This window comes from Mus musculus, chromosome 11 (assembly GCF_000001635.26).
Source record: "Mus musculus strain C57BL/6J chromosome 11, GRCm38.p6 C57BL/6J".
Lineage (NCBI taxonomy): Eukaryota > Metazoa > Chordata > Mammalia > Rodentia > Muridae > Mus > Mus musculus.
Window position 1 is genome coordinate 72,210,688 of NC_000077.6, and position 12,476 is coordinate 72,223,163.

The 12,476-nt window shown below is 42.6% G+C and overlaps 2 protein-coding genes across 2 annotated transcripts; one reads left to right on the forward strand and one right to left on the reverse strand.

Annotated features, from left to right (window-relative positions):
- Positions 1 to 1,036: 1,036 nt before the first annotated feature.
- Positions 1,037 to 4,905, reverse strand: Med31 (mediator complex subunit 31). The gene is made up of 4 exons (NM_026068.2): positions 4,274 to 4,905; positions 3,451 to 3,528; positions 3,090 to 3,186; positions 1,037 to 1,390 (listed from the first exon to the last, which is right to left on the reverse strand). The coding sequence occupies exons 1-4, from the start codon at positions 4,299 to 4,301 to the stop codon at positions 1,198 to 1,200; spliced, it is 396 nt and encodes a 131-aa protein (NP_080344.2). The 5' UTR covers positions 4,302 to 4,905; the 3' UTR covers positions 1,037 to 1,197.
- Positions 4,451 to 7,763, forward strand: 4930563E22Rik (RIKEN cDNA 4930563E22 gene). Its single transcript, NM_001163728.1, has one exon. It carries the CDS (start codon positions 4,644 to 4,646, stop codon positions 5,031 to 5,033), a length of 390 nt encoding a protein of 129 aa, NP_001157200.1. The 5' UTR covers positions 4,451 to 4,643; the 3' UTR covers positions 5,034 to 7,763.
- Positions 7,764 to 12,476: the final 4,713 nt, after the last annotated feature.

Genomic DNA, 12,476 nt, shown 5'->3' on the forward strand with positions numbered 1-12,476 from the left:
CAACCACCTTCAACTGCATTCCAGAGGATATGATGTCCTCTCCTACTGTCCTCCTTCAGGATGAGAGCAATTAACACAGACGCATAAACATCTGTTTGAAATAGATTAAAAGAAAATTCAGAGTGTTTGAAGACAGTGCCTACTTATGGTACTTACCAAATAAATGCTAACTTTCCCAAAGGTGTTTGAGGCTCATCTTTAAGGCCAAAAGTCCATTTGTCATTAACTGCCAGTCTTTCCCTTCCACCACCAGGTCAGCTATCTTACAAAACAGGGAGCAATTGAGTATATCCTCTTCTGCAGAAAGAAGGCACTTAGAACTCCCAAACTCCAGTCCCCTCTCTCAAAAACAGGAGGAGTGTGTGAGGGCTATTCCTCGTTGTCAACTTGACTATATCTGGAATGAACTACACTCCAGAAATGGAGGGTATGCTTTTGATCCAGATCTTGAGGCATTGTGGCCATGAAAAGCTTAGGCCAAGGTGAGATAATCCCAGGAGACTTTAATCTCAGGAGACTGAGGCAAGCACATCCGAGTTCAAATCCAACCTGGGACAGAGCAAGTTCCATACCCAGGTGTAGTGGTGCACACCTTTAGTCTGAGCCACGCCTTCTGTTGGAGGTCTGCTTAAGGATGATGGAAGGAAAGCTCACTCTTCTTGCCAGCACATCTGCTGGAACCTACTTCTTCAGGATTCTAGCCTATCCAGACTACCAGCTGAAACAACTAGCATGGGACTGGGCATTCACAATGCCCATTGCTGGGTTAGTAGGACTGCAGATTGCAGTGACTGTAAGTCATTACAATAAATTCCCTTAATATATAGAGACATCCCATAAGTTCAGTGACTCTAGAGAACCCTAATATAGGATGGATCAACTGATCTCAGTAAGGTTCCAGGGTACCACTGTATGTCACCCCTATGTTCTTAAACTGTTCTAAAACACCTACCATTTCCATCCTTATTCACTTGGTTCTGTTAAATGCAATTGAAATTTACAAATCCCCAGAGAAATCAAAGTGGAGCAATCCTGGTTAAATAGAAATAATTTATTAATAAAAAATTTGCCAACTAAAAAATAACACTAATGGTTCTGAGGGCTACAGTAAAGGGGGCAGAAGAGTCTTTTTCTCTGTACTGTACAATAGCAATACATTATATACACGTCCTAAGAGCCTGACCTGGCCCCAGCTCTTCATTTCCCTGCTGTGTTATTCTGCTGCTGCTGCTCGGCCAGGGCTTGCTGAAGACGCACCCGCTTCCGAGAGTAGTGCTGCCAGTGCAGAATCTGCTGCTCGTCGATGAACTTCGCACACTGCGCATTCACCAGCTCCTTGCGAAAGTGCTCATACTGGAGCAGCTCTAACATATGTAAGCACTGAGGGTACCTGGGTTTAAGGTCATAAGTTAATTACCAGCATCATTTAAGGCATCCCAAGTTCTAACTCAGATACTCCCCTAAAAATGATCTCAAGCCTGCCATTTCTATTACTATGGCACCTTTGGTAATATCACTCCTACCATGTTACTTCAGAACATTATGTAAGATATAAGGAAGTTATTTCACAACCTCTCTCGACTCTAAACATCTATAGCTGTTACCTCCAAGAGGACACAGATAAAAAGAAAAAGAAACAAACCTACAAACAGGTTAGAGCTACAAGGAGGTGTATTTGAGCACAATATAAGGAAGAGCTCCCTCGCCTCTGGCTATCAATGGAGTAAGCTGCCTCTAACAGAGGGACTATGCTCCCAGGAAGCCTCCAACCAGAGTGGAGATAATCACCTTTCAGCAGCTTGGCTGGAGAGACTGAACTTGAAGTTGGCTCAGGCTTTCCATCTCCGGTCTGAAAATTTGCTAGCATGTAACATTTTATATCTTCTAATATAACTTCAAGTCTATCATTTGGATTCCTAAAGGAATCTATAATTGCATCATGAAGAGCAAATCTACAGGCAGCAAATCAAGTCAGGAAGGTAACGAGGATAAAAAGAAATTTTTGAAATGTTTTACTCTCATTTTTAAAATTAGAGTCTCTGCCGGGCAGTGGTGGCGCACACCTTTAGTCCCAGCACTTGGGAGGCAGAGGTAAGCATATTTCTGAGTTCAAGGCCAGCCTGGTCTACAAAGTGAGTTCCAGGACAGTCAGGGCTACACAGAGAAACCCTGTCTCGAAAAACAAAACAAAACAAAACAAAACAAAAAAGAGTCTCTCTGTGTGGACCTGATTGGCCTGAAATTTGCTACATAACCAGGCTGGCCTCAAACTCATAGAGATCTACCTGACTCTGTTTCTTGAGAGCTGGGATTAAAGGGATGCCAGGCTAAACTTCTGGTTTTTCTGTTGTCTCCTCCTTTGAGAGGCACATCTAGACAGGGCTTACCTGTGTAGAGCTTGCTGCCCTGGAAGTAGCTCTGTAGACTAAGCTGGCCTTGAATTCATGTGCCCACCTCTGCCTCCCAAATGTTGGGATTAAAGGTGTGTGCCAGCTTCTTCTTCTTCTTTTTTTTTTTTTAAGTCAAAGCTATTGAGTTTGATAGTGTCCGTGTTTGTTCTTTTACAGTGAGTTAATGTGTACAATACATTTAGCACAGTGCTCGAAACAAAGAACACTCACTATAAAGAAGGGCAGTACCTCTAAAACTCCCAGAAAACAATACTTCCTACCTTCCTAGATTATAGTTTGGTAGGCATTAAAAATCCAGAAAGACAAGGGCAGTGCTAAGTGACAAGGTTAGACACCAAATTACATTAGAACTATAGTCTGAAACCAGTTGACTGGATCTTAGCTAGCCTGCATGAACAGAAGTGGTGTGTTCTGGCTTATATTACTTAGAGAGTAAGCTGGCTCCCATGAAGACAGTTGTTTGGTTCTGTTTGAAGGGAGTGAGGTAAGAATGGTAGCAGAAATAAATGCAATTCCTAAAATAATCTAAGTTACAGATGACAGTATCTTACATTAACTAAAAGCAGAAAGATTCAAAATATCATTTTCCATTCCCACACAGAGAAAACTGCTCAGTATCAGCACTTTGTATTTATGATAAAGTATACACAGATTTAGGATTATAAAAATTAAACTTACTTTAGATATTTGGCATATTCTGGTTCTTTCCAGTAAAGCAAATACTTAAGATAATTAACAAAAGCTTTGTCTTTGAAGTAACCTCTTTGGGCAAGAACTGAAAGACACAAAGAAACAATCCGTATGTCAACCAACCGCTGGACTACTGATTAGTAATCTCTAAAACAAAGTAGCTCTTAACATCCCTACCAACAGAACACAAGGAATTAAAAACACAAGCCTTTGTTTGCCCAGTTAACTTACAGACCAGAACAAATAAAATCCCATTCAAACACATCGAAGTAATAAATAGTATTACAAACTGCATCTCTTCTCAGAAATTAAGAGCTAGTTGCTTAAGTTAGTGATGTACTTAACTTACAATTAAGGTAGTTTGGGTTGGCTAAACATTGCACAAATTCCAACTCCAACTGAAACCGAAGCCGATTTCCAGCATCATCTAGGAGAAAAGACAAATATCAAAGTGCAGAAGAGACTTTCTTAGAAATTAAAGATATATGTATATGCGTGTGTGTATATATGTGTGTGTGTGTGTGTGTATATATATATATATATATATATATATATATATATATTCACTAAGTAATGAGGCCCTGTTTCCAAAACAAAAATAGTAAAACAAAAAATAGTAAAGAAATCCTTTAAAGTTAATTGAGGAAAAAATAAGTTGAATGGGAATTTACCACCTGCAGGCCACTTTGTTAGCGGAGATCACTGGACAGTCTGTAATAGCTGTGCGGTTCCCTAAGTTGTTATAACCACAACTATCAACTGTGATTACGTTAAGCAAAATCAATGTGCTACACAAAACCGAAGCATGATGCAAAGTGATTAAACAATGGAGAGAAGGCGGTGTCCGCATTAGAATACACAGGTTATCGATATTTCGGGCAAGTTCTTGGGAGTACCTTCAGCACAGACAGTGGAAGGTCTCAGTCCTCTCCCACGGCCCTGCACGGCCCCAAGAGCCAGGGTTGGAGTAGGGGTTTGAGCAACCCAGGAGCAAAGATGTTTTCACAGACCATAGTCTGAGAAGCAGCACAGCCTTCTCCTCCGCCGGTCCCAACTCTAAGGATGCCAAGTTGAACCCGAAAGACAGCGCAGGAAAAGGGAAAAGGGAGGGAATTTCGGGGCGTAGGACCATTCCCTTGGGGTGAAGACTCGGGGTGCAAGTCACAACGTACCTGTCTCCATAGCGACGGCCGCGGCCATAACAATCAGAGTGAGGCGAACACCACCAGCCCCGACCGAACCGCGACTTCGATTGGTGAGAATCCGGAAGCCACGGCTCCTACTTCCGGTCGCGGGGCAGAGTGGGACACGAGGGCGGGGACAACCTCACTTATGGGAAAATTAGCCCCACCTATCTGTGCAGACCCGGCCGGCTGCGCGCGCAGATATCGAGCGGGGCGTGCCGGAGGACTTCTCATTTTTTAGGTCTCAGAGTCCTGCTACCTACCCCGACGTAATACACCACCCTGACGTCACCTTTCCCTGTGTGACGTGACGCAGAGCATGATCCTTGGGCCTCTTTGTCCCACCTGACCAAGGTGTATGGGCAGGATGGCCTCGCCCCTTAGGAGCAAGTCCTCCGCCCCGCGAGTGGAAAGCACCCGCCACAAGGAGACATCGACTGTCCGCGTGGAGACGTCGTCCCACCGCGAGGAAACGTCATCCCACCGCGTGGAGACGTCCTCCCGGCAGGTTCGAACGTCTTCCCGGCAGGTGGAGACCTCCCAGCGCCACCGAGAGGGGCCCTCCCTCACCCCCTCCACGAAGCGACTCCCTCAGTTCCTTGAGGTGTCCTCCCAGCACGTGGAAACCTCCTCGCAGTGCACGGAAACGTCCTCCCGCCACGTCAGGGCGTCGTCATCCCTGAGGGTGGAGACTACTGTGCACCGTGTTGAGAGCCCAGCCAGGCAGAGTGCCAGAATGGCTCGATGAAGTGCCAAAGGTCCTTAGCCAGGACTGAAGAGTTGCCAGCCAGCCATCTTCCAGGAGAACCGAGCATCTTTGGTTTCATGGAAAGAACCCATAAATCAGTGTAAGAAACAGGCTGTGGTTTCTGGGGGCTGTTAACATGTATTGACATTGCAGCACCTTAGACCATCCTGTTGTTGACCCCAGTGTGCTATTAACTTGAAGCCAGCACAGAAGGTTTCAGACTGGTAGTGCAGTATAAACCTGGCTGATGGACAATGAGATTCTTTGAGTCTCTACACCAGGTAAGTTTTATAGTCTTAGGTCACTCTAGGATGTGTTGACGACTTGAAATTTGCAAAGAGGGGCCAAACTTGTCATGATTCTTGACCGCTGGCCTGATCATATACCTGCTTGAAACCTACAGGGCAAGGTATCATCTTTCATACATTATTAATTGGCCTTTATTAATACTTATATTTCATTATACATTTTCTCATGTTGTCATACATAGTATTCCACCCACACTTAAAAAATTAAATCAGGGGGTATAGGAAAAAACAGGACAATTAATAAACAATCAATAAAACCATTAATAATCTTGGAAGGGAAAGTAAAGAAGAAGCCATGACACTTGGCCTGAGGCGTGAGATTGACAGGATGGTAACTGAGTATTACTGCATGCTAGGTAGTAGTTAGAGCATGGCAGCTAGAGCAGTGGAAAAGACTAGGATCTTCCTCTAATGAAGAGACATGCAACAAAGGGGAAAGTAAGACAACATGCTGTTGTATTCCCGCGAAGGAAAGGCTGTCTGTCTTGTGGTAGAGAGTAGGGAACTCTTTAGAGAATATGGTCAGGGAAAGCCTTGCTGATTACATTTGGTCCGAGATTTGTGTGAGTGGACAGTGAGCCATATCAGGATCTAGAGGGAAGTGCATTCTAGACAGAAGGGAAAGTCTACATTTTTTTTAAAAATCAAAGATGTTTATGTAAGAGAAAGATCAGTTAGTATATGAGAGCGTGGTATAAGGAAGAAAACAAAAAGGAGGAAGATGCCACTTCATATAGAGTCTTGGAAATCTTCTGGGATTACAGTAAAGAGCTTGAATTTTATTCTGAGATCATCAAAAGAATTTAGTGCAAGGGAGCAAAGTGCGTATTGCAGTTTACAGTTTAGAACTACCTCTCCATCGAAGTTGCATTGGTAACCGAGTTGGGAATGATTTTGTCTCCAGAAGTGTGTGTGTTTGGGGCAGCGTGGAAGGTGCTCCTGCTTGCCTCAAGTGCCTAGTAGCCAGGGATGCTGCTAACATCTTATGGTGCCCAGGTCAACACCCTGTCCCTCCTCCAACAAAGAATCGCTGTGCTGAGAAAGGCAAGTCATTGGTGAAGTTGAGAAACATTGAGGTTTCTAGCAACTTTGCTAGAGGGTGGTGCACTAAGCAAACCCCTGACTTCTGCATAGCAGAATTGCGGAAAAGCCTGAAAGACAGTCATGGAAGTGTGTTCAGAGCATCTTCCGGTGAGGAACAAAAGCAAGCGTTCTCAGAGGAAGAGGATGTGTTGCTCTGTAAGGAACCCTCTCTCTAGCCTGCTTTAATAATGCATGTGCTACTTGCCACTAGAACAGAAGGCTGCAGATGCTGATTCTGCAGGACTCCTCATGAGTCAGAGCACTTACTACTTCCAGGCACTAATTTAGTCCCAGGGAGTGTACTGGACTGTCCCCGCAGAATGGGGGCGCAGGTCAGAAGAAATGTCATAACTGCTAAAGATGTTGATGTTATAACTACCATCACTACCCCAAGGCTACCTGAATGCCTGTCTGCCTCACAGAACTGCTAGTATCAAAGAATTAGCTAATAGCAAAGAATTGTCAGTTTTTTCCAGTTTACTAATTCTTTTTAATATGGCCAACTGTGCCTTAAATAAACAGATAAAAAAACAAACAAAGCAGTTGCTTCTCTTTGTGTTCCTCATTATCTTCTTGTTGCAAAAGTGGTATGTGTCTAATGTAACAAAATAAATCAACATAACAGTTAATACGATATTATATTTCCTGTCCATTACTAGCCTGGAAATAATGTCAGAGATGTGTTTGTCTGTCCAGACCTTTCTCCATTAGTGACTGCTTCTGTTTCCTCTTTTAGTAGTATTTGGAAGACTGGCTGAATGTGACTCTGGGAAAGCCAGGCGCCTGCTTCTGGATCGTTGATGCTTCAGGAAGGGCGTGGGAAGGATCCTGGTAGATTCCCTGTGGTCCTGGTCTTATTTTTATCTAGGATTCTTCCTCCATATTTCACTTATTCATGTTCCAAGAGAGAGAGAGAGAGAGAGAGAGAGAGAGAGAGAGAGAGAGAATGAATGTAATGAAACACCTTTGCCATAAATCTATATTATACATTCCACAGCTTCAAAATGACAGTGTACATCAATGAAGGTAATTGTTGATGTACCCATTGTACTTTGTAAATGTGTGTGTTACTGTTAGCCATGCTGTGTGTCTTCCTCATCGTTCTCTGTAGGAAATAGAGCTGCTGTACCTGGCATGTGTTACACAGTGTTAAAGACAGCATGTGCAACAATAATAAATGAAGAGTAATATTCTCCATTTGCAGTCGAGAAAGCCTTTAATGGCACAGTCTAATAATTGGATTTATTGTGCTGGGTAATAGTTGTGTCTTGCCTTCAGCTGTGTCAGCCAGGTTAGTTTAAAAAAAAAAAACTAAATAAATGTAAGTTCTTGTAAAGAAGTCACTTCTTATTCTCATACTTTTTCATATATTACCTGGGAGTGGTGTATAATATTTACTGCCTATTGCGTTCAAAAGAAATGGCTGGGTGTGGTGATGCACACCTGAAATCCCAGGACTAGGAGAGGCTGATGCAGGAGGATTGCTATGAGTTTAAGGCCAGCCAGGACTATATGACTGTATAAAAAGTACCAGACTAGTCAAAACTACATAACAAGATCCTATCTCGAAAAATAAAGCAAAAGAGAGAGAAATAAAAAATAAAAAAGGGGCAAGGCCACTGAGTTGGCTCGGAATGTAACAGTGCCTGCCCCCGAAACTGATAACTTGAATTTGATTTCAGGAATTCACATGGTAGAAGGAGAGACCAGACTCCCAAAAGTTGTCCTCTGACCTCCACACATATATCAATGTGTGTATAATATTTTATATAGTTTAATATATAATACATAATAATTTATAATAGACATAAAAGTATATACTATACAATTTTAAATATAGTAAATCAATATATAACATTAAACATACATTTAATTTAAAAAATTTTTAAGGCTTGCATTGACAGGATCCTCTTTCCCCAGACTAAGCAGGCCATGGGAAGAACCAGAAATTCAATTAACGAGGTGTTTTTCTCACATCTTTTTCTAGATTTTACAGAATTCCTGTTCCCTCCTTTGTTCTATTGATCTCATCCTAAGAAAGCTAATGCTTATATCCAAGGCCTGGATGGCACCATAATCAATGCTTAGAATTGCATAACTGTAAAAAAAACAAACAACAGAAATAAACAAAACAGAAAACCTGTCCCGCCAGGCGTGGTGGCGCAGGCCTTTAATCCCGGCACTTGGGAGGCAGAGGCAGGCGCATTTCTACAAGTGGCTTCCCAGCTCGGGAGTGTCTTTTGGGTCTTCAGTGGTCCTCTAGGTTCTTGGCAGTGGCTTTGCTACTTTGCCTTTAGCATGACGTTGACCAGTGCTTGGTGGTCACCGCTCGGGCCTTTCCTCTCACTGATGCTGTGGAGGAGAACATGTGAAGCACATGCTTACAGGCTAGGAAGTCTGCTTCCCCTCTTTGACACATTTAGGACATTGCTCAGACTCTCCTGATTTGCATTGGTTCCCACAGCAGCAGTGGCAGCAGCCTCGCCTGTGTTCCTCCACACCAAGGTGTCCATGGCCTCTGTCAAGGTGTGCTCTGTACTGTTGGTGGAGCACCCTGGTATAATAATAACCTTGGTGTCATTTCTTTCCTTTGTCCTATATTTGGGGTTGCTTACACTCTTAGAAACTTTGACTCTATAGTCTTCATAAAATTCATAAAATTTGGAGGCCATTATTCCTTCCACTGTTTTTCCCTGCCCCTCTCTGGGTGTAAATCGTGGGTCTGATAAGCCATGGGAAGCTGATGTTCTTCTGTTCCTCTTCATATTTCACTGGATATTTTGTGTTGTTTTTGTCTTCATGTTTATACTAATGTTTTTTCTATAATCTATAGCCTATCATAAATACCATGTATGGTTTTAAATTTCTTTTAATTTCACTTAAAACATTTTTATCTCTCATAGTTCAACTTCAATCTTTTAAAATATCCTCCACACATAAACAAATTCCTCCACAAATTCCTTATATCTTTTTGGCATGTTTGGCCTGCCCTGCCATTACTTTTAACATATATAATTTTGTTTTAATAATGATTTTGTTTATTTTTATTTAATCCTATCATCTGTACAATCTCTGGGACATTGCCTATTAATTGATTTTTCTTCTCATTATGAGTTGTATTTTGTGGTTGTTACTTTTCATGCCTGGTTATTGATATTTGTATGCAAGGCATAGTAAATTTTAACTTTTTTTGAGTGTTGTTTAGTTTTCATATTTTTATAATTCTTTTTTTGTTTGTTTGTTTGTTCTTGTTTTGTTTTTCGAGACAGGGTTTCATTGTGTATCCCTGGCTGCCCTGGAACTCACTTTGTAGACCAGGCTGGCCTTGAACTCAGAAATCTACCTGCCTCTGCCTCCTGAGTGCTAGGATTAAAGGCATGCGCCACCACGCCCGGCATTTTTATAATTCTTGAACTTTGCATTAGTCACAAGTTATTTGCAAGCAGTTTGTCCTTTATATCTACTTTAAATCTGTTCTGTGAGTCCAGATCAGTTTTAAGTGAACAGTTAATGTTCTCTGAGACAAAAGCTGGGTCTGTCTTCTCTGGATATCCCTAAGTTAGGTGTTGGCTAGGGGGACAAGCCTTGTTCTCAGTTTCCTGCCCTAGCACGTGCAGTGGTCAGTGCTCAGCCGAATGCTCAGTAGACACCTGTGCAGTCTCTGAAGTTCTCTTTCTAGATGAGGCCCTGTTTTCAGCTCTCCATCCTTCAGTTACCCCTCCTTAACTCAGGACCGTGAGAGGACTCTGCCACAGCTCCCTCCTCCCCAGTGCTCACACTGAAACCTCTCTCTGGGCAGTAAACAAGGGCAACCACATAGCTTATGTTACTTTCATACTCATAACAAGCCAGAGAGAAGCCTGATATTCCCCTCTGCCTTAAGTCTTCCTTATTATTTAACATAGCTTGTCCTGGAAACTAACATTACCGTTTTCTTTCTAGGTAACAGGATATTCAGGTGGTAAGCAGATCGTTATGGTAGCTATCATAGTGCAGAAATAGAACATATCACACAGTCTCTGCCATGGACACAATTACTATATTGACCTGCTCTCTCTCATTTTCAGAGCAGAGCCCCCACTATAGCCCAGTCTGGCCTTGATCTCTTGATCTTGTCTCTGCTCTCTGCATGCCAGGATTACATATATATGTACTTGCCTGGCTCATTGTTTCTTTTTGAGGAGATGGTAATATCATTTTCTTCTGTGAGAAATAGTTAAGTACAAAAAGATTAGGAGGGTGTGTGAGCTTAAATATAAGTGCTGATTATCAATGTACCAGTTAGAGTTTACCCCTTGGCTGCAAACCTCAATTTCTGCTTTGCTACGCGTGGCTCTGCCATTTAGCCACCAGGGGGCGCATTCTCTCTAGAAGACCAGAGTAGCTTCTTCCTGCCTGCTGTCTCCGTTGTGCCTCCTATGCTGTGAACTCTCAGAACCAACCACACTTCACCCTGGCTGCTGCAGTTCCCTTCCCTTAGTAGCTGAGTACACTTGTCAGTTTTCTGTTTGAGGAATTCGTTTTGTTAAACCTAACCTCAGAACACCAGCAGCAGCCGGTCATCTGTTCTCAGAGTCTGCAGTTTATGCTCTGTAGGGTCCTTCTGAGTTTCTCAGCTGTAGTCATCCCAGTCTCTGCTCCTCATCTGCCACTTTGTCATGGTCACATGGGTTCCCTCCCTCCCTCCCTTCTTTTCCTTTTGAATTGCCTGTTTATACCCTTTGCTTGTTTTTCTTTTCATTTTTCTTACTGATTTGTTTATGAGTAGTAAATATTTTAAGTTCAGATTTCATTTGTTATATGTACATATTCTTATTAAAAAATAAAGATATCTGTATGTGTGTGAGAGAGAGAGAGAGAGAGAGAGAGAGAGAGAGAGAGAGAGAGAGAATGTAAGCCATGTGTGTACATATTCCTGTGGAAGCCAGAAGTGAGAGTGGCATTCCCTGGAGCTGGAGTTTAAGATTGTTGTGTACTGTCTGATGTGGGTGCTGGGACCCAAACTCTGGTCCTCTGTAAGATCACCACTCAACCACTGGGCCATCTCTCCAGCCCCTACATGCATATTCTTAAAATTCAGGGGTCACTTGTCTCTTTGAATTTTCATTTTTTTTCAAGATTTATTTTATTTTATATGAACACACAGTTGCTGTCTTCAGACACACCAGAAGAGGGCGTCTGATCCCATTACAGATGCTTGTGAGCCATCATGTGGTTGCTGGGAATTGATCTCAGGACCTCTGCAAGAGCAGTCAGTGCTCTTACCCCATCTTAGCCATCTCTCCAGCCCATCTTTTTAAATATAAAAAGACAGTTTCTCATGTCCCACTGTGTGCCCTTCTCTTGTTTGGTTTCCTTCTCTGGTTTTATTTCATGATTGGCAGCAGTGTTTCTGTTTTCATAAACTGACCTCCCAGTCAAAACTAGTAAAGGCTGGAGAAATCAATTTAGTGGGTCATAATTTTTTAAAAACAAGTGAGCTGGAGAGATGACTTAAGTGGAGAGAGAGAGAGACAGAGACAGAGAGACAGAGCACACTTATTGCTCTTACAGAGGAGTACTGCTCTTCAGTTCCAAATACTGAGTACATGGGGACCATGGGGACCTCTCAGGAACTTGTAACTGGCACTATGTGGTCTCTCACCCTTTTTCTGCCCCCTTTGATACCTGCACACATGTACACACACACACACACACACACACACACACCTCCAACCTCCACACATGCATTGTGACATATGTGTCACTCCATGGAGTTGTCATACATACATACAATAATAATAGGAAATAAGAACTTAAAACCTATCGCATTGCTTGGGGCAGGGAGGAGAAGAGGAAAGGCCCCTGCATCTGAACAATTCAGTTACAGCCCAGGGCCAGAGTTTTTACTGTGGCTTCTACTAAGCCATCTAACAAGTGTCTAGTAATAGGACATGTGACAAGAAATGGACAGTGACAGCATTATTAACCTAAAGAAAGCCTCAAGTCGAGTTAAGGATTGATAGACTTGTTGAAAGACATTACGGGCCATTTGTTCACAGGATTGACAGGA